This window comes from Lates calcarifer, linkage group LG12, assembly GCF_001640805.2.
Source record: "Lates calcarifer isolate ASB-BC8 linkage group LG12, TLL_Latcal_v3, whole genome shotgun sequence".
Taxonomy (NCBI): Eukaryota; Metazoa; Chordata; class Actinopteri; family Centropomidae; genus Lates; species Lates calcarifer.
In genome coordinates this window covers 20,984,333-21,006,673 of record NC_066844.1, presented here as the reverse complement: position 1 = coordinate 21,006,673, position 22,341 = coordinate 20,984,333, and the positions used below count along the sequence as shown (strand labels likewise).

Here is a 22,341-nt window from a genome sequence, read left to right as displayed (position 1 = left end):
CACGGACAGACACTTCAATGTGCTCCAAAGCTGTCACAGCAATAGCACCTCAAAGTGAAAAAAAGTCTAGATTGTTTAATCCTCTCTCTCTCTCTCTCTCTTTCACACACACATAGACACAAATGGAAACAAACAATTCTGCAAGGGCAGGGATTACACTGTGGCATTCAACAAGAGTTTTGCCAAGACAAGCAGAGGGGAAAACTGTCTGCTAGCTCAGAGGGGAATCAAAGAATATGTTTTCTACAGTGTTTGTGTACAGTATGTGTTCATGCTTACCATAGCAGGTGCGTTTGTCAGGGCCTAGTTTCATGAGGTGAGGGCAGGCACAAGAGAATGTCTGATTGTAGTTGATGAGACAAAGATGAGAGCAGGGCTCCTTGCCATCTTTAGCCGCACAGGGGTTGGGAGCTGGGGAGATATGAGTATGGAACAATAATTCAGTATGTGTTCGTGCAACATTGACAAGGGTTGTCATTCTCATAATGAATATACCAGCTGTAAACGAACAAACTAGTTGCTTCAAGCTGTTTTGTACCACTATTTCAAAATGTACTTTGAGAGTATGTGTGTGTCTTTCTCACCCTGCGGCTGTCTGGATGGGTGGTAGACCTGGAGGTCAAAAGGCTGGGTGTTGGTTCTCTGGACTACAGTGACATTGCTCCCGGTCCACTTGTTTGCCTTGGCCAGCGTGTTGGTCCTCCAGTCTGTCCAGTAAACCTCTCCACCATACATGGTGACCGCAAAGGGATGTGACAGATACTCATGTCCCCTCAGAACCTCAATAAGCCCGGAGCCATCATACTTGGCTGAATAGATGGCGTCAGATCTGCGTACGGCACATTTTTCAGTTACATTTTTAGGTATAATTAAAAGATATGCATGTGCGTTTAACAGAAATGTTTGTGAGTGCGTTTGTGTCTGTGTGACCTGGCATCGATCCAGAGGATGCGTCGCTCTAGATAATCCACAGTGAGTCCATTTGGCCAGCCTCCATTGCCAGTTTCCTTATGGATGGTCTTCCTGCCCTCTCCACTCATGGATGCAGCCTCAATCCTCGGCAAGCTGGCGTCCCAGTCTGTCCAGAAGAGGATCCTGCAGACATGCGGTCATTGAAAAAATAAAGTACAATAGGAACAGGATCAGTGGATCAGCCAGCACCGCAATTACTCCACCAAAACACTTTGTCTTTAAATTGTTGTAAATGAGTTTTGTTTGATCTGAGCAGTGAGCAGTGGGTCTGTTACCCGTCCCGTGGGTCCAGGGCAATAGCTCGAGGGTGCTCCACCTCCCCAGCCAGCAGTGTTGTCCTCATGGTGCCATCCAATTTGGCTACCTCTATCTGATCCAGGTTGCTTTCCACCCAGTAAATGTTTCCCGCTATCCAGTCTACTGCCAGACCCTCAGGGGTAGCCAGTCCATATTGGATTACCACATCAAAGCTGGTTAAAGCTACAAGGACGAATAAAAAAGACAGATGATGAGATGATCAAAAATCCTGTTTTGATTTTTGTGTTTGTGTATAGGTTACTCTGTGATGATCTATCCATCTATATATCTATCTAGCTATGAAACATAGTGGAGTAGAAGGCATATGTTAAGGAATGCTTTGTATCATCCATCTCTGTTTAAAACTGCTGGAGAAATCTGATCTAATCATATTTCATCTCACTGCTCAATAAAATAAACATCCCTCCGGGGCGCTTAACTTTCTTAATGAATTCACACGGTACTTCAATATGTATGGATAAAGACTTCGAAGGCTGAGATCTGCTGATGGCAGCATTTTAGACTGTACTGTAAACCCGAAGCACTGATCCGGTTTGCTTCAGTATTTACAAATTATGTAAATGTAATCAAGCTATTTGGATCCAAAGCTGACATTGCATCACAAACTGTAATTCCTTCAATCAAATGAATAGACATTTTGTTTGGGAGAAAACACATGTTAGTACATTAAACAAAACATAAATAAATAAATACAGTAGTGGCACAGCAGGGGGGTGTGATACTGCAATTACCGAATGGGACGAGTATGTGGTGTCTTGCAGGGCTAAAGAGACATTTTCCAGCCTCTTTCAAACCCTTTCATTTTCCATTGGTTCCCTAATCAGAGGGACATGTCTAATTATTTGTGATGAGTCATTATCCTGTCTGGGTCTATGAAAACACACACTTGCTATATGTGGCCTGTGGGCTGTGCCTGGTAAATATTCTGTACAGAAACGACCACATGCAACAGACAAATACACATAGATGCAACATGACTTCAGTGTGCCGACCTGCTCGTTATTACTGCTGCAGTGATGATAGGGCATTGTTTGCGGTGCACAGCGGTCATGATTGACTGGTCTGGCCTTTTATGAAGCCACATTTGACTTTCCTGGTCACAAGAAGCCATGGCACCAGCACCAACAAGTGTAGCTTTGCATGCTGGAATTTTACATGTTTTATTGAATATTCTTGCCTGTTAGGCTGGTTCAGCAAGATTTTAGACACAGCAAAACTGTCATCACTGAAATTTCAATAAGCACAAGTGGTTTACCTCAAAGGAACTACAATGTGTTTCCCCAGTGTGCAATATTGTATTTAGAGATTAACATTTTATGACTCATAAATATCCCTTGAATCCAGTAAAAGCCAGTACAGTATCCTTAATATTTTTTAACAGAGAGCCATCTGCATTATTAAGTTCATCACTTGAATTGCGTTGTCTTAATCAGAAATGTAAATCCCTTGATGTCCGTGAATGCAAAAGGATCTCTATATGCTCATGAAGACCATGTGATGTGGCATAAAACCCCATAAGAATTTGTCAGAATGTAAATCATCCAGATATAAATGTAATCCTATTTCAGACGACTGTAAAAAAAAATAAATAAATAAATAAAAATATTTTATTTTATTTTATTTTTTTTTAAATGGTACAAAAAAGTATTTTAAACAAATTAACTGTGTTGCAAACGCTCACCTCCGTTCTCGGACAGCTTCCCACGATAGATCTTATCCTCCACCACATCAGTCCAGTAGAGCGCGCTCTGGCTAAGATGGAAGTCAAGCGCAATGGTGTTCCTTAGGCCTGGTACCAACACACTGAACTCTCCCTTGTTCAGATCGATGCGGCGGATCTCATGCCGGTTTGAGAAGATGATGAAGGGCTTAAAAGGATCTGTGGAAATGAGGAGAAAAAAACATCAGAGGCCGTCTTTAAAAAGGAAAACCAATGAGATGGCAAAGGGTTAAAACTGTTTGCTTGGTCATTGTTGATTGCAAATCAAAATACTGCAGGACAGCTCTGCTGGAAAACATAGCAGCCATGTTCCACTGCAGCGTGCGACTTGTCCAATGAAAAAGGGGCTGTGTTGAAAGTGGCTCTAATCCTGGGTAATTAAAACGCAGTGTAAATAAGACAGGAGTTATCTGTACCTAACAGGCAGCCAGACAGGCAGCGGGATGAATGACGGGGTGCTGGTGGCTAGTCGCTAAGACCTGGCAGTGAAGAGCACAATCATAAATTCATGTTTCCTCATTGGCTATTGCTGCAGGGAGAGAGCTATATTCTTTATGTGCATGATAAAATTCAAAGCTGATTTGATGTGACAGAGCAAGTTCTGTTTTTCACATCTTGGCCTTTTGCTGACTTTAATAAAAAGCATTTCTGCTCTTCACTTTATACTTAATATTTGAGATTCTTTTCATAAAATAATAAAGACAGCTAGAGACCAGTGTCCAAAGTTTTTTTGTCTTCTTAGTGAACCTTCCCCTTGCCCATCATATACTTGTGTGAATGACATTTAAGCTCCCCCTCCTTTCTGTCTCCAATGCTCTGTCCATTGTCCAAATAAGTATTACACTTTGGCATACGACGTCTTCCCCAACCACACAGCTTCTTGCTTGAGCTGCTTCTCTTCTGCTCAGTCCCAAACTCACAGCAGGCTTCTTGATTCTTGAACCCTGACAAAGTCCAGAACCCAGTCCCCTCTCTAACTTCCTCCCTCACAGTACAGCTACCATCAGTCAAATATCCATCTTCTTCATTGATCTATCTTCCCCTCCTGTGCTGTTTTCCTCCGTCTCTTACCCGTGCTCTTGCAGTTCTCCATGTCAGGCTCCAGTTCCCAGCCCTCGTAGCACGAGCATTTCACACTGAACTTGTCCTGTTCACAGCGTTGACTGCACTTAAGGTGTTTGGCGCAGAAGCTCTGGATCTGACAGGTCTTGTTGTCGGACCCTAACTCCATGCCCAGTGGACAGGAACAGATCACACCCTCACCAGGGGCCACTGTGCAGTTATGGCTGCAGTCGCCATTGTCCAGTGAACACAGGTCTATAAAACAGAAAATAAGAGGAAGACTGAGACATGGGAAAGCTTTAAAGAACTGCTATCTAACCAGTGAAGCCATGATGAAGAGCTTTTACTTGCTGTTATGGTGCTCCCTGTACTGAAACACAGCCTGAGTACTGTTTTCTCTTACCACAGAGTTTCTCATCAGAGCCATCTGGGCAGTCATCTTTGCCATCGCAAAGTTTCTCCGAAGGCAGACAGATGGTGGAGTCGTTGGCGCACACATGGTGAGAGAGCTTACACACCAGTGCCTCACAATTGTCCTCGTCCGAGTTGTCCTCGCAGTCACTGTCACCGTCGCACACCCAGGCTTTGCTGATACAGCGCGCTATGGCCAGAAGGCAGGGTTACTTTAAAAATAAATACTTTGTCTAACTTCATGCGCTTCACATACTTCTTAATTTGAAGTGTGACCTCCTCACCAGAGTCCCTGCAGCCAAACTTAACGGCTGGGTCACACATGTGTGTGACACCCTCACAGTTCTTCTCATCGCTCAGATCCATGCAGTCGGTGTCGCCGTCGCAGCGCCAACGCAGGGGGATGCACAGGCCGTCCATTCGGCACTGAAACTCGTCCGTGTGACAACCCCCAGGAGGACGAGTGGCTGCGGAGAGAAAGAAAGACATCATGAAACGCGAAAACACTGTCTTCAGTCGTTGCCTCCATTAATCAAATCAAGACACACAGCCTTGAGCACAGACAATGTGCAACATCAAAAGGCTGTGAAAACATAAACTAATGAGCTGTCTGTTAGAAATCTGGGTAGCAACAAGTCTTAGCAACATGAAGCCCGAACAGATTCAACTATGCATGCAAAAGGTCACTGTTATAGTCATAAACCCCAGCTGACAGTGAATCATTTTTGTTATTGTCTCACTCTTGATAGAAACATAATTACTAATAAATAATTATAAGTACCTATATCGTGTTGATATTCTAAAGAGAACAGTTATTGTATCAGTCACTTTAAACGACTAGCGAGAGTTATTAGGTGTCAGTGGTGTTGCCCATTAGACTGGTACCAGTGTGACTAATAGGGACCAGGGACCTATTACATCTGCTGACTGAAATGTAAATACTGTGCTATGATTTTAGCGCAGAGTGCACTTCACGGAATAAATGACAGAGCAGCGTAGAGATGCAACCACCCACCCATGATAATAACAACCACCTGTCACAGCTGTGTTCAATAAGTACTGCAAAAAAGGACCAGTGGCAATTTATTTGTAAGTAGCTGCTTTTAATGTTAGCTGTAGCTTTTATTATTGACTAGTTACTAAAGGTTATTCTTGGTGACTAGAGGCTGTATATTCTTGAATAAAACACAGAGTACTTAATATGTCATGTGCAGTCTCTTTTGGCATTTTCATGTCCTTGTTGTCACAGCTCAAAACAGGTTGGGATCATGAGAAATATGTTATCATACATTGTTAGTAGGTGTGTTTGTTGGAGGCTGGTATCAACTGCAGTCAGTCCCATCAGCTGCAGCAACTGATATTTCAAAACAACACCTATGTTCTTCAGGTCCATGCTTCTCTTGTCTGATTTTATTCAGGTTTAGATTCTGCATGTCAAGGTGGACTGTAATCTTGCCACAAATAACTACTATCTAGATGAGTCTTTTCTTAGTTTAATGCACCATTAAACCATACCAGGTAGTGTGTTAGATATCCTAGACATTTCAATTACTTCAGTTGTTGTAATTACAGGGTATGACATCCTCCTGTAGGTGTGCTGCATGAACAAGGGCAAGTCAGAATCAAAAAATACAAGATTGTGCAGTAATATTTAAAAGTAGGTGTGGGCTGAAAGGGTAAATGCAGACAGACTTTAGTAACAAGACATTTTTACTAGGTAACCCAACTCTTGCCATATTGGTTTAAAAATGTGTGAAAAATCGAAGAATGCTGTAGTTATTTTCTAATTTATAAGGACTTCTTATAAACCCTCATTTCTTATTTCTTATATTCAATGAACTGCTGCAGTGAAGACTTTTGTTGCTGTCAGTGGTGAACTGAGAAACCCTACGTGATCAGCAGGCTGAGACACTGACCCTGATTGGTGCAGTTTGCGTGGGTCTCGTCGCTGTAGTCCCCACAGTCATTATCTCCATCACAAGTCCAGTAATCTGGGATGCAGCGGCCGCTGTTACATTTGAACTGAGCGCTGGAACAGGAGTGACTACAGCCTGCCTCATCACTGTTGTCCCCGCAGTCGTTATCTGAAAAACAAACACAGTCAAACGACACCTACTCTCTCGCATTATGAGGCACCCATTGCCTCAAAGGGACAAAAAATACAAATATATATTCCAATGTGCAGAAAGTAATTGCTTTTCTTTTTTCACAATTAACACAGTGACAGTGAAAACTATGGAATACAAATGAAATAGAATATGAGAGATGAGAGTTAAAATAATGACAGAAACTGCATAGATCAGACCATGCACCACGGGGGAATGTACCCAGGGCTGATACATTGAGCTTGGCAGCAGAGCAACATAAGCATTTTTATGCCCATACTAATGTTAAAGGGCAACCTAATGTAAAACCTTTATCAGATTTTACACAAGTTAATTTCATAGTCATCAAAGAAAGAAAATATATTCTGTGCTTCAACTCCTTGTCATAATTTAACCTGACATTCTATTACATCCATGCCAAATTAAATTGAGTTTCATTAATTTGATCGCTAACCCAACAACTACACTTTCAGTTTTTCATGTATTTGGCTGACTGGGTAATGCACTTACAGTTTATCAAATCTAATTTAGCTTCAAACCTGTGTGCAGCAGACTAAATGAATGGTAGCAGTATTGGCCTCAGCTTGTGGCCATGTTCCGTTAGCAGAAAAAGCAGCACTAAACTGTTACTGTTTCCAGTCCTAGAGCTAGGGCTAGCATCAATGCTGTTGTGGTGCATGTTGATCTATGCACTAACCGGTCAGGTTTGGACAATTCAACTCATCAGAGCCGTCCCCACAATCCTTTTCTGAAAGACAGAACCAACGGAAGACAGCAGAGTGGGCGAACGGCACAACATGGAACAACAAAACCAACAACACAGAACAACAAAAGACAGGAAAGCGAGGTGAAAACACACAAAAGTACGAGGTGACAAAAAGAAGAGTGTACGCCAAAATGAGGCTGGTGGCAAAACATGCACAGCAAACTGTGACAAAAGGAAGACGAGAAGTTGCCACTGTTAACAGGAACTCTGGAGAAGAAGAGGAGAGAATAAAGAACAGACACTAACCGTTATCACAGCGCCAGTTAATGTTGATGCAGCGTCCATTGTTGCAAGTAAACTGTGTGAGGGGGAAACATGTGGGATAGGCTGTGGACAGAATAACAGTTTAGACATGTTGCTCCCAATACCTCCTAAAAACCACACTCTTAAATGTAAAAACAACCTCTGCAAAAAGCTATAAATCACCCAAATGCTACTCTATATTGCGAGGATAAGTTGACCAACCACAGGAGGCAGGTTCGTCTGAGCGATCACCACAGTCATCATCCAGGTCACACGTCCATGAAAGAGGGATGCAGCGCCCACTAGCACAGGAGTACTGATTAGGCGGGCAGGTACGGGCTAAAAGGCAACAAGGCAGAGCTCACGTCACAGGTGAACAACAAGAAACACCTGTCAGATTTTAGTATGGTATTTGTTTTTTGTACCTGAGCAGGTGGTGTTGGACTCGTCCTCGTCATTCCCACAGTCGTTGTCCCCGTCACACAGCCAGCGCAGGGGGATGCAGCGGTTGTTCTTGCACTTAAATCTGTCTGTGGGGCAAGTGTGCTGGTCTGGAGAGAAGAAAGGGCGCATTGATTGTCAAGAAGGAAACAGAGGAAAATGAGAAGCCATGTGGGGGGAGGCGGAGGGTGTAAGTGGAGGCAGACGAGGACTGGAAAGGTGAAAGAGTGGAGAGCTGCGACGTGCAAATTGAGTGAAAGAGGGGGCAGATATTTTAGCTGCTTTGGACTGGATTCGTGTTTTGTCTGGAATGGGAACATGTCTGCACTTTGACCACAGACAGACAGACAAGCAGACAGAGAGTTTTTCCAGATTCACAGACGTTGCTACATTCCTCCTTGCGCACACACTCACATCCTGTGTACTCACGTATACACACAATTAGCACTTATAAACACACACGCTCGCACACATGAATCAGAGTCGGCGCTCTCATTTCATTCTGGCATCAACAGACTGTCAAATTCGGACTGCCAGAGGTCATCTGACTCAGTACCAACGGGAGGGGTGGCTGTTTTGAAACTGTGTTAGATGAGGTTTGACTGTGTGTGTGTGTGTGTGTGTGTGTGTGTGTGTGTGTTTGTGCAGTAACTCACGGCACAGCTCAGGAGCCTCATCACTGTTGTCCAGACAGTCATTGTCTCCATCACACTTCCAGCGCTCCTGGATGCAGCGGTTGTTCTTGCAAGCGAACTCTCCAGGCTGGCACTGAGGAGGGGGTACGTAAGATGGGTTGGCTGTGGAGTGGAGAAGTAGAGGAATAAAAAGAATATGAAAAAGAGGTCATGGCGGACAAAAAAATTGGATTTCAAACTTTGCAACAGAAGGACAATGGATGGGGTTTGTGGAAATGTGCAATTATATGAAAACTAGAAACTCCACACCCATACAATGCTGAAGCTGAGCTGCATACAATTCAAGACATACAAAGGTGGACAAAATAACACTTAACAACTCTTGACAAACAACACTCCAACAAATTCCTTTGCAAAGATTTTAATCCAGCTGTTTTTGTTGAGCTTGTGGTCTTGTTGCTTGTATTATATCTTAAGATCCACCTGTTATTTTGACCAACATAATAAAAACACTTTGAATATTCTAGACTTGACTAAGGCAGTATTTACTGCAGGATTTGTACTGGATTGCATTACATTACGCTGCTGTTATTGTGGCCACCCCTGGTGTGTTCACATATTTCATGCTCTAACAAAAACACACAGTCACTTTTGCACAGCTTGACTCATCTTGTCCAACATACTGGAAATGAAACCTTGTATATGCGTTGGAGCAAAGTTAGTGCCATGAGAAATAACCCTCAGCCTCACACACACAAACACATGCACCTACTAAACAGTCGTGTTTGTCCCTACCTTTGCAGCTGGTGTTGTCAGCTGGGTCTAGTATTTGGTCTTCTGCACAGGCACACTGTCTGCCACCTGGTATCGCAAGACACAGACTGCTGCAGCCTCCATTGTACACACGACACGCATTAGAGCCTGTGGGTGAACAAACAAGAATGTACAGAGATATAAGATGGTTAACACCAACACAAATTATGCTTCACGCATGCTATTATGTGTTTTGGAACAATTCTAACATTTGGATTATGGATGGATAAATGGCTGGACAGAAGGCCAATCTGTGCGTGATGAGTTGCTCATTACCTTGCTGCTGCTGGGCATCATACATGCGGATTTCAAAGATGGGCGGTCGCTCATTGCGCAACAGAGTGGCGGTACCAGTGGTGGTGTCCAACTTGTAAATGCTGCCACTACGGTACTCATTCCAGAATAAGAAGTGTTTATAGTGGCACAGACCAAAGGCGTGGTTCAGTTCCTGACCTTCATACACCGTCTGGTGATGTGAGAAAAGCAAAAAGATGGCAAAATGTGACGCGATGAAGCTTTTTCGTTTTCTGCTAGTTAACATTTAAGTTGATTATACTACAAATCTAACACTGGATTTAGCTAGTCTTCCTCTGCACCAACACTACACTCAGTTAAGGCCATTAGAGCCTTATGAGTATCTCAGCAATATTGGCACAAAAAAGCTGATCATGAATCTATTTGGCTCTAAAATACCCCTTTCAGTGATATTCAGACTATGTGTGTAAATATTTAGATTTCACTCATTCTATATCAACTATAACATTCCAATTTCTGCATTATAAATTTTAAATGCTAGAAACAACACCATCAAACCAAAATATAAACCAACACACGGGCCATTGAAAACAAAATATCACCAATTTAGCCACAAGGAGTGACTGGTATTTAAAAAAAAAAAGCTCTGGACTGTATTGTGATGGACCACCCACAGTCATCCACTGCTTTAAAACTCATTCCTTATTAGCTCACTTGCAGCTGCTGGGAATAATCTCCAGCTCTCATTCCATTCCACTGCTCTGTCACTAGACTGCAGTAAAATAATCCCATTAATGGCGGGTGCTGACCTTGCGTTCGGAGCTGTTGAGGTAGACCATCTCGATGCGGTCGTAGTAGGCATCCACCCAGTAGAGTAGGCCCTGCGGGATGTCCAGACTCAGGCCGTTGGGCCACAGCACCGTTTTGCTGGTCAGGAATACATTTCTGTTGGAGCCGTCCATCCAGGCCCGCTCAATTTTGCCTCGTTTGCTCTCCTTCGGGTCCTCCTCCCAGTCTGTCCAGTACATCCACCTGAATAAGCAACAGGGGAACTGTTATGAGTACGGTTGTGTGAAAGTGAGAGAAAAAGGGAGGATATTTGTTGGGGCATCTTGAGAGAATCTGTCGGCATTAAGGGAGGCAATGACATTTTATCTTGCTGCCCTAAAGCATACAACACTCATCAGAGCATCCAGTGAGGTGGCTCCAGTGTGTTTCTGAGTTTATCTGCCCACAGGCAAACCAATGTTTGTCACCAGGTACTTTAGGACCTGTCAATCTTCACCACTGATCTCAGCTCTGCCTGTAAATACCGGCTGTCAACAACATTGTGCAAAACTAGAACTATTCCCCCTCCGCTGGAATATGACTGACATTAGCATTAACTTTTCATTTTTCCTTCTCCATCTGTCTCTTCCTTCCCTTTCTGCACATTTCTCCTCCTCCTCCTTCTTCTTCTCTCTCAGCCTGATTGATTGCAGGCATTAGTGGAGGCGAGTGCCTTTCCCCTGGGGATTGTGTGGACACACATCACCCTGTCGCTAGCAATCCAAAAGAGTGTGCGCGTGTTTATGGGTGTGTGATTCGCAGAGAGAGAGAGTGAGCCCAGGAGGTCATATCAATAAGACACGTCCACACGTGGCAAGATTAAGAGCCGTTTGAAAGAGTGCCAGCGAGATATGTGTTTATGTTAATAAGCTTGTGGAGAAAATCTATCATGTAACGTGCAAAATGCGCCATCTGTTTTAATAAGTGGTGTGTGATAAGTATAGTCAAAAGAGATATTACATTCTGGTTACATTATTTCATTTGAGTCAACACTTGCTGTACATTGCATGCTCACAAATATTCACACTAAGACATGCATGCTTCACACTTCATTAACCAGCCATCTGAAAGTCGGCATCATTTCAACTGCTGCCTGGAACCTGCACTTTTCTGCTTTCTCCTTCTCCTCCACCTCAGCTGTGCGATTCTGGATCTGCTTCAATGATCTTTATCCTCTTTCTCTGGAACAAAAACACCACACTCCATCAATTCCCTCTATCTCTTTGTTCCCCTTACCCGTTCAAAGGATCCACTACAATGGCACGAGGGTGAGTCATTTTTCCCTCAATGAGGGTTTTGCGGGTCTGTGAAGCCTTTTCCAGCCGAGCCACACTGATGGTTTTCTTAGGCCCGTCATCAGTCCAGTACAAGTTGTCAGCCATCCAGTCCACAGCTATGCCCTCGACTGTGTGGATTCCTGGGACAAACACAAACTGTTGGTGAGAAGTCTGTTTCTGCAGCACACATAAAAACATCACTCACATCACTTTCATTAAGTCTGGCATAACTTTCAATTAAGAATTTAGTTTTTTATCCTTCAAGATTTAAGCATTGCATATACTTAAAATTTTTTATGCTGGGTAATTTTGTCATGTAGACTTTTTGTTTTTGACTTGTTTTCTGTCTTTTTGTTATGAATAATAATACTAAATTATATAAATATAAATAAATATAATAAAATCTAAATGTACCCCTTATAAATCTGTAAAAAATATTTTATAGCTGAAAACCTGGGCCAATTTACTTGTAACTCAAATCTGCATCTGCATGAGTCAAACACAATGTGGAAAGTATGAGTTATGGATTTCACACAGTTTTCTGCCTTGAAATCTGTAGTTAGGTGATCAAAAAGAGGTGTTTTTTTTGTTTGTTTGTTTTTTGTCTCTCTAGTTGCTGTTGCCTTACCTTCCTTGAGAATGGTATCCCTCTCTGTTCCGTCAATCTTCTGTCGTCCAATAATGTAGCTTGTGGCGTCAGCAAAGTAAATGAACTCGCTCTCAGCGTGAAAGTCCAGAGCTCGGGGGTTCATCAGATTTTCAATGGGGATCATGTACTCATCTGGCACCTTGGCATTCATGTCCATGCCCCTGATGACCCCCGGGCGACCTTTACCGTAGACCAGGAAGAGCTCGTGTTCGGGTTCTGCAGCAAAACAAGAAAACAAAGAGTAGCTTAGGCCTGCATTTATATGTGTAATTGTGTATTAATCATAATGTGTATTGATCAAAGTAAACAACGTGCAAGATCAGCAAAAGCCCTTCATGAAAACTAAGTGATTTTCAATTGAGAGGAAGAGGGAGAGGAGGAGAGATAGCCTTTAGTTAAATCAATTGTGTCATTTTCAAGGACAGTCTATTCTCAGGAGACACATCAATATAATGCTATTAATGGTTGATAGAATATTAAAACACTTTTCAGAACAAGCTGAATCAGGCTGACAGCTTTATAGCGAGGTCAGGGGAGAGCTAGGGAGCCAGACTAAGTTATGTTGTTGCTCAGCTACTTTGTTCATTGCTGTTTTTCAGTCTACAGCCCAGGGGAGAACCTCATCCCTGATTCAACCTTGGCTGCCCTTGGCTTTAGGTCAACAGAGCTGAATCACTGTGGCTTTATATTCACAGTTATGCTGGGAGCATGCACACACCACACATCACCTTTTTTTTTTTTTTAGCAGTATTATTTATTTATTTATTTACGTATGACGGCTTGCACAGAAGATTTAATTTTTTTATCCTTGGTTGTTTTTACTGTTGTGTTCTATATCCTTTGTGTGTCATGTTGTATCTATGTTTTCTTGGACCCACTGCAAATCAGTTTTCTGCTTGAGGGACAAAAAAGATCTGAACTGAACTGAACTCTGGATGTGCTGAATCTGTGCTACAGTGCATAGTAATTCTCCCTTCATTGACAACCCCTGTCATGGTTCAAATATCCATCTGAATTGATTTCAAACTTTACTTACATGTATGTCCAGCATTATATGTTTATAGATCTATAAGTCTCCCTCAGGATTATATGTAATAATGTCAAGGCAAGTGTAGAGCACATACAACAAAATTTCAGTTAGAACGTGTGAAAGGTGGGCTGGAACGTTATCACAAAGACCTGTTGCGACTAACGTTGACTTCACTAGTGAGGCAAACGTTAGCTAGCTTTTAGGATGTAGCTAGTTATGTGCATGTGCATAAACCGGATTTATCCTTTAGTTTTAGCAAACTGTTTCAGCTGTCTGTATCTTTTAAGCTAACTGTAACCTTTTGCTAACTGCTTCAACTGTGTATTAACTTTAATTTAGCTATTTGAACCATTTATTCATTACTTAAAGGTAACTCTTTCTAGACAGTTTTTTCCATTAATTCTAGCTGAATATTTTAATTTCTGTTACTTTTAGCTAACTATTTCAAACATTTATTAATTACTTTTATGCGTCTATTTATTCATTGGGCTACTCTTAGCAGTCAAACCATTTATCCAATTCTTTTAGCTAACTGTTTCAACTCATCCTTCAACTCATCCTAATCTTTCATATTACTTTTAGCTACCTATTTAGACCTTTCTACTTGTATGTGTTACAGCTGACTCAGTAAGTCTTTTTATTTTCAAATTACTTTTACCATTAGTCTTTCCATGTACCACCTGACAACAACATAAGCTTCACGTTAATTTACAGTTGCTGAAACGTAATTACTGTTTACTCACTTTTGCAGGATTTGCCATCACTACCCAGGCTGAACCCAGAGCGACAGCGACAGGTTCGGGTCTTGTGACCGTTTCCCAGCAGACAGATGTCAGAGCAGCCTCCAGCCTTCCCAAACTGGTCCACCTCACATGCATGGCTACGCACTGGATGCCAAATACAGTCACAAAACCATAAGTATCAATACAATATTCCAGTGTGCATGATAGACTAATGTGTGTGTGTGTGTGTGTGTTTGTGACCCACCTGGAGGCTGACGTCTCTGGTGGTAGACGTGCAGAGCTCCTCCTTTGTCCACCCTGGTCACTACTTGATAGTCTGTGCTGTTGAAGCGGTTGACCCTGATCACGCTGGTCTTAGGCTGCATGTTAGCATTGTCTGAGTTGGTGGCATACAGATAGTTTTCAAACACAGTCAGCCCATACAGGTGCTCGATCTGAAAAAGAAAAATGTAAGATTAAAGGAGGTAGGTGTACTCATAATGGACAACTGTGGATCCAAACAATTCAATTCAATGTGGACGCTTTATGGTTATTATGGCACTTAAATTGTGGCACCTCCACAAAAACAAGATAGGCATTGTTCAAATAATCCTCTGTATTTTTAAAATGTTCTTGAGTCATTTTTTTTTTCCTGTGGTTAGTTTTATTTTGCAACTGTGTCTTGAAGGAAAAGTATTGTTGCCATAGTAACCTGCAGTTTAATATACCCTGTGCACTGATGGAGAACAATGGTTAAACTGTTTACTGTAAGTCTTTCTGAGGTGTCCTGATATACAATTTTAACAGCCACTCACTCAGAAACTAGTGTTTTACGTGGCCATGGTATAAAGTGCTATTGTAAAGCGATAAAGTGTCTAGAGATTCCACTCCACTCTGAAAAGACACAAGTCATGGACGAACTAGCTTCTATCTGATGAAATCAGGGAGAAAAAGCAAGGCAAGGACTTTCAGATCTGAACAGGCCACTGACTCAGTGTCCCAAGAGGCTGTGTCAGCACCAGCATAAAAACCTGAGATGGGACTGTGGTCTATCACAGCAGGCTGTAAGGAGCTCAGTGGACTGTAGAGAGACACACACGGAGATACAGACAGCCACAAAGATACACAAAGCTATTAACAGAGGCTGGAGGACAATGCTCTGCTGAGGTGATACAGTCAATGGAAACCTATTAGTATCAGACCGTTAGGAAAGATGACTGTGCACTGTGTCACCTTTACTCACAGACTGAGCCAAAACAAACCAGGCCAACAGTAGCTGTGAAAAAACACACACTTAAACTTCTGTGGCTGTAAAAACCCACAGCCAACATCAGAACTGAATATGTCAAAATATAATGAACCTAAGGGTTCTCCATGAACAGGCTTGGCACATTTTTTTTTCTAATCAACACCCCTGTATCTTGATTTGAGCTTTTGAACTGAATTTCTACACACATAAAAGTTTCCCATGCAGCTTAAAGAGACCACTCAGGCCTTAATAAACACATACACTCCAGATAAAACAGCCCAAACTCAGCATCATCAATAACCACATTTCCTTTTAACCTTTACCTGAAGGATGGGCATGTACTAATGTCCTATTACAGGGGCACACATATACACACACACACAAAGCAAAAGATTATGGTTGTTTTTTGTGTGTGTGTGTCTGTGCCCATAGGCTCAGTGAGTAAATGAAAGTCATTACTTCTTCACAGATCACAGTAAAAGCCATGGTAATAGCTTTAAGAGCCACTGTGCTTCACCAGCGCTGCAACATCAACAGCCTCAGTATTGGACACTATTAATCAACAGCTTTAATGAAAAACCAAATGTCCACCATTTTCTCTCTGCTCATAACTCACCAGCCAAGAACACATTATAGGAGTACACAAGAGAAACATAAGATGTGTTATAGATATATAGGGAACTCTTAAGCACGCTACAGTTTTTAGAGCATTATGAATAGCATACACAAGGAGAGTAAATTTAAGAGAGATTATCTCTCTGCTGATGGAAGATGATAGAGGTGTAGTCTGCGTCCAGTGCTTCTGTTCTCACCAGCAGGCCTTGGATGATGGTGTGTCGGTTCTTGCCTTCGTAGTCCACCACCTCAATGTAGTCCAGGTAGGCGTCGGCCCAGTACACGAGCCTGCTGACGAGGTCCAGTGTGATTCCGTGCGGGAACACAATCTTACTGTCCACAAGCTTGGTGCGGTTCTGACCATCCATGTCACAGCGCTCCACCTTAGGGATCTGACCATAGTCTGTGAAGAACACCTTCCTGCGGGGAAATAAAGGATCAGACCTGAGCGAGGACAGATGGTTGGATAGATCAACTGAACTGGCAAACTGTTTCATTTTCAGCCCATCTGGCTTTGGTGTAATTGACTGATCACCCTTATTTTTGTCACAAGGAGACAATGATAATTTAGCTTTGCAGTAGGCAAAAGGAGAAAGGTAAGAAACATTGGTGATGCCAGATAGCAAGCGAGTTTTTCAAGGAACAATGCTGAAAAACTTTAGGTTTGGGTTGGACTTGGATTCAGTAATTTCAGGACCTAAAATTTAGAGTTTACAGGCCAACAATATTCTGGAGGAACACATTTCCACTGTAAACCTGATTTAGAATCAAACACAGAGTTTTTCACTGATGCCAAAACAAAACTTGACAAACAAGACAAATAACGTAAAAAAAAAAAAAACAAGACTATTTTATAACTTCAAATAACAAATCATGCTCACAGACCTAGTATGTGTTAACAAGCAACATGTTTTTTGAAAACTATGCCTTAAACAAGCTTGAAAACAATAATACAATAATAACTAGTAGTATTAGTATTACTATTAGTATCCAGTAGAAGTCAAACAGAAAGATAACAATGCTATTTTTTGTCATTTTTACTTATTTTAGTAACAGTAAACAGTCAGTGTGGGATTTTTGGAAAGGTTTGTGGTCACTAATTTAATGGCACGACAAAATATGATTTTTGCTGTTATATTGTTATTATTGTTGTTTTTCTTCCTCTCTAATGACACTGCAGACTACAACAACATCAACAAAAAAAACCCCAGCTACACTCAATCTACCTGACCTTGTTACTGGAAGAACCAATTACAGCAGAAGGAATAGCGTGGGATGAAAACAATACATGTAGCTACAAGCAAATGTTTGCACACATACACACATTCTCACATCCGTGCTGTCAAGTCTTTTTTTTTTTTTTTTTTCCACACACACCACAAGCATGTACCACAGATACACTCACACACTACCACAGATACACTCACACACACTTTCGGGAATTCATTTGCTTCATTCAGCTGGAAAGTCTTGTTATAAACAAAAGGAACCGAAACAAAAACATGCTTTTACACTCAAAATCTATACAGTCAGTGTACCACAATTCAAACAGGACATCTGTGCTCAATTACTCCAGTGTCAAAGCCTCCATTTAACCCCCCCCATCCCATTTCAAAGTTGGGCAACAGTGACAGATGACAGAAGCCTGACTCCATTCGCTCTCGTGGACTGTGAGTTGGCATGCAGCGTTTTGAGGAGGATCTCTGCATGAGTGCATTTAGAAAACTAACACATACTGTGTACATACATGGATTCCGTCTCTGTATTTGTGTGCATGTTTATGTGTAAGATAAAAAATATGCTTTTTCAAACTGACCCCATAGTGGGGTCCAGGGCGATGCCTTTAGGGTTGTACAGCTCCTGGTCCAGGAGGGTGACACATGTCTGCCCATCCTTGTCACACACGAAAATCCTGTCATCCACGTCATCCACAAAGTAGAAGTTTCCGGTGAGCCAGTCGATGGCCATCTGCTCCACATCTGGACATAGAGGGGGGAGGGTTAGGGAAGGGGGTAAGACAGGACACACGAGGTGCACGAGGAAGAAAAAAACAGTGTTTTCAGTACTCAAATTGATTCATTTTGACCAGTACAGAACTTGATCCTGTGATGTTTTTGCACATACTTGTAGCAGATGGGTGAGAGGTTTGACTCATAGTCATGTGATGAAGTAAATTAGTCAGCAATACTGTGTAGCAGCTACCTCAACAGCTCTCTCTCTCTCTACCACATTCCCATACACGTTCACACACGGTCCAGATTTTCAGGTTTGGACTTGGGGAAATTTTCCTGACTGACAAACGAGATGACAGCCAACTCCAATTAGCAAGTGTCTAGGTAATGCGTCTGTCATTCAAAGTCACTGAGACAGACAGAATATGAGACAGGCCGTTTGTTGCTTTGAGGAGTGTGATGTTGCTGTAGCTGTAGCTAGGCGACGACAGGCGTATGGTTTCCGCTGGGTTTATTTTCCCGGGGCTCTGCTCATGGGGGAAGACCAGCGCCCCACCCGTCCATGAAAATCAAACACCTAGACGCGCGCACATGTCACCACACAGGCAACTCTGTGGAACATTTACAGCCTGCAGAAGTTCAACACAGAACTAGACAAGGCTAGAGAAGGGAAAAAAACTGGAATACCCCCGATCCATCCAAACTGTTTTGAATGTGGTGCGAGACCACAGAGGGAGGGTCTGAAAAAGGAGAAAAAAATGTGAAAAAGAATAACATGAGACATTAATATACCCCTCTCTCTGGTTCTCGCTCTCCCTCCTCTTCCTTCCTTTCCTCAAACACCAGCTCAGCCACATTGAGTCTGAGCCAAGGATCAGAGAAAGAAAGCTATTGTTAAAGCTGAAGAAAAGGAGATGTGAGGATATTAAAGGTCCAGAACGATGAATTTCCTGTAGTATATTTAGAAATCCTGTACTTGAGTATAATACTACTTGTACTTTATTAATATATAATATATACGGAATATAAACTGTCCATAATTATATAAAATAAGTAGCCTTATCTAGACAAGCTACATTAAAATGGTACTAATACAGTGCATCAGTAATCCATTAATACAAAGACATGGACTATTCTACTAGCATTCTACACTACATTCTACACTTCTGCATTGAACCAGTATTTTTCTTTTTTACCATTTGGGGGCAATGGAAACAAGATAAACTCAATTATCACCTTAAAGTTTGTCAGTAGTTTTTAGTACCAAGCAACACAGACGAACATTAGCATTTATTTGATGTGTCTGAGTCTTTCTAGTGAATTTAAGTCCATTAAAAACAAGTCCAAAAAACAAACTAACAAATGCAAACAAAACAGAAAATTTAAAAAACAAAAAAAGCTTCCTGCTGCGATAAAAAATGAAGCAGGGACTGCAGAGTCAGATAATAATTATCTGTGGGCTTCACATAGTGGTCATGTGATGCATTGCTAATATAAAAACACTGATTATAGCAGATTTAAGTAACATTTTGAAATAAAGATTTTTACTCGTAGCTGAAAACTGAAATCTTCAAATATTGATCATAGCCTTGAGAATGAAGACTACACATTTGAGCTAGAGAGAGAAAATGAAAGAAAGAGTAGGGATGAAGACTTAACCAACCACAAGATTTGTATTTTCACAGCTGCCCTGAACTCTGCTCTGCACAGAACTGTCCTCACACATACACAAACACCTCAGATATAAGTCTACAGTCACACTACAGGGGTCTTTGATCCTGCAGTGCTCAGTGCTGAGGGTGGAGGTGGTGTGGTGGTATGTTTACTAGGGTGAATAGGTCACTGTGCTGATTTGAGAGAAAGCAGAGGATCAATTTTCTCCAGGACAGAAAAAAATGGGACGGAGGAAATGACGATGCAGATTCCTCTGTGTAAGAGCGCAATAAATGTGCGCACACTGAAAGCTATGGACCAATAAATCTGACTGTAATTCCAGAGGAGCCCTCTGTGTTTAGAATAACTGACATATTTTTTTCTGAAGAGCACGACTAGCAAGGAGAGGGAAGTGGCACACTCTCAAATATTTTGGGTTCGAGTAAAAGTGGAAAAGGGATAAAAGAAAAATGCAGAGGGATGGAGTGGAAAGGAAGAGAAAGTGAGAAAAAATGAGAGAAGACAGAGAAGAGAAGAAAGAGGGAGCAAGAGAGAGAGAGAGAGAGAGAGAGAGAGAGAGAGAGAGAGAGAGAGAAAAGGAGATCTGATTTCCACAAGGGAAACTTGGCCATTGTGCAGCAGCATTTCTGAGGTTTTATGGGAATCAGGGGCCATATTCCCAAAGGTGCTCTTAATTTTTAACACAGAGTTCTCTGTTTAAACGCTTCCAGCTCCCCAAAACACACTGATTCACTGATTAAGCAATGGATAAACAAAGGGGGGAGAAAAGAGGAGATTGTGCAATATTCAAAAAGTGTGCTGTGAAAGAGCTGGAAAAATGTCCGTCCCCTGCTCTCTGACAAACCCCCCACCCCCTCTGCTCTCCATTTTTGCCCACTTGTGCTAAAACAGAGATGGCTCCATGCAAAGCCAGAGAGTTTTCTATCTCCTCCCATTCTCCTTCCCTCTCTCCTCCTCCATGCATCATCCCCCTATCCCTCCCCTTTGTCTGCTCCCCAGAGGTGGGAAAACAGTCTGGATTCATTAACTGCAGCTCTGACTGTCTGAAACTATGCTATAAAAAACAACACGGCATAATTGAAAAAACAGAACCGGCTGCCGTCTTCATTTTTTTTCTTTTTCCTCCTCCTTCTAAACAACTTGTTTTCTCTGTGTTTTCTTGTTCATCTCTCTCACTCCCTGTTGGTCTAAGAAAAACAACAGCCAAGTGGATGTCTAGATAATATATTGCTAAATGGAGCAACGCTAGGCAGACATTATAAGAGCTATAAGAACTTAAGTTTTACTCCAGTAACTATATGTAGGAATAGAAGTTAGGGGCATTCATCCTCACAGGCACTAACTGCTAATACTGCACCGCTAACACAGGGGATCAATAGTGTTGCAATATCAGTAACATTGCTTTTAATGGAGCTTATATTTCTTTGGTGTCTCTGAACTGTCACTTTTAAGATGTAATTGAAGCTTTAACACCAAGTACACTCCAACCCCCACTTCCCCTTGCCAACCTCCAAAAACACTCCCACAACACTCCCATCTGGAGAAAGCGTCACACCAGAGAAAAACACAGGCAGGGGGAGAAAATAAAAATGAAAAACAAAAATGAACATAAACAAACGAACATAAACCTCTGTGTGTGTGTAGTGGGGGGCTCTACATGTGGTTAAGGTCCAGAGCCATAAGACCAAAGGAAGTAAAGTGGATGATGTGAGGGACTAAAGTGTGAATTTAAGATTAAAATGTCTTTCATAGTTCAGGGTTAATGTGTGTGGGTTAAGAGGACGGAGCGAGTGGGAGAGGGAGGGAGGTTTAAAAGCTGAACTACGTGTTGAATGGAGAGAAGATTTGCAAATGTGCTGACTGGCTTGCCTTTTAACAGCACATGACTTCTTAAGGAGATCTCAGGCCAGTGTCTGTGTTAAGCAGCACACTGTAGCTCACTATGCAAGGGTGGGGGCAGGTACTGTAGCCCTTACAGTACAAGCAGGGAAGGGAGGCTTAGGGATCAGTCCTCATGTGCATAGAGTGTGGCAAGAGCGTCTACTTTTTACCAAATGTAAATCTATCTCTGTGTCATTTCTAGGTTTCCCCTGGGAAAATGTATTCAAAAGCTGTTGGCAGTACTCACCACAGGAAACGATAAATGATGTCTGACCCAGCACAGCTCATTTAGAATAGGCTGTATGTCTTAGAAAGTGATAAGATGTTGAAATACAGGCTAGAATTAGTGGAGAAAATAGATTACATTATTCATTACAACTCTGAGGTCACATGGTACATCACCACTTATGTTTGTGTCAAAATAATTTTGAGTGACTGGTCTAATTAGCAATGGTGATAAACAGGCAGAGTCAAATATAGAATGAGAATGAGAGTAAGTGTATGTTTCCTGAATTCTGAAAGTAGAAACTTGGGAGTAAGAGAGAGAGAGAGTGCGGGTGTGAGGGGGAAGGCACATCTGGACAACTCATCTGTGGCATATTGAGGTCATGAGTCACCACAGTCAACCACACGCGCATCGTTTCCTGTATGTTCACCCCTGGCCACTGTTCGCTGGTTCCCTCCATGTTGACTGTAAGCACAAACCTGCTCCTCCTTTTCTGT

General features: G+C 42.0%; 1 protein-coding gene across 1 annotated transcript in view; it reads right to left on the bottom strand.

Annotated features, from left to right (window-relative positions):
- Positions 1 to 22,341, bottom strand: part of LOC108885979 (low-density lipoprotein receptor-related protein 1-like) — an 87,741-nt gene that overhangs the window by 28,695 nt on the left and 36,705 nt on the right. The window contains 22 exon segments of the mRNA XM_018680547.2: positions 280 to 411; positions 585 to 829; positions 931 to 1,095; positions 1,248 to 1,452; positions 2,972 to 3,169; positions 4,082 to 4,327; positions 4,476 to 4,673; positions 4,768 to 4,950; positions 6,400 to 6,567; positions 7,601 to 7,681; positions 7,820 to 7,936; positions 8,023 to 8,148; positions 8,695 to 8,835; positions 9,469 to 9,594; positions 9,763 to 9,952; positions 10,551 to 10,773; positions 11,806 to 11,986; positions 12,475 to 12,711; positions 14,269 to 14,412; positions 14,513 to 14,702; positions 16,309 to 16,531; positions 17,928 to 18,090. Of these exon segments, the coding sequence (XP_018536063.1) occupies positions 280 to 411; positions 585 to 829; positions 931 to 1,095; positions 1,248 to 1,452; positions 2,972 to 3,169; positions 4,082 to 4,327; positions 4,476 to 4,673; positions 4,768 to 4,950; positions 6,400 to 6,567; positions 7,601 to 7,681; positions 7,820 to 7,936; positions 8,023 to 8,148; positions 8,695 to 8,835; positions 9,469 to 9,594; positions 9,763 to 9,952; positions 10,551 to 10,773; positions 11,806 to 11,986; positions 12,475 to 12,711; positions 14,269 to 14,412; positions 14,513 to 14,702; positions 16,309 to 16,531; positions 17,928 to 18,090 (3,882 nt within the window).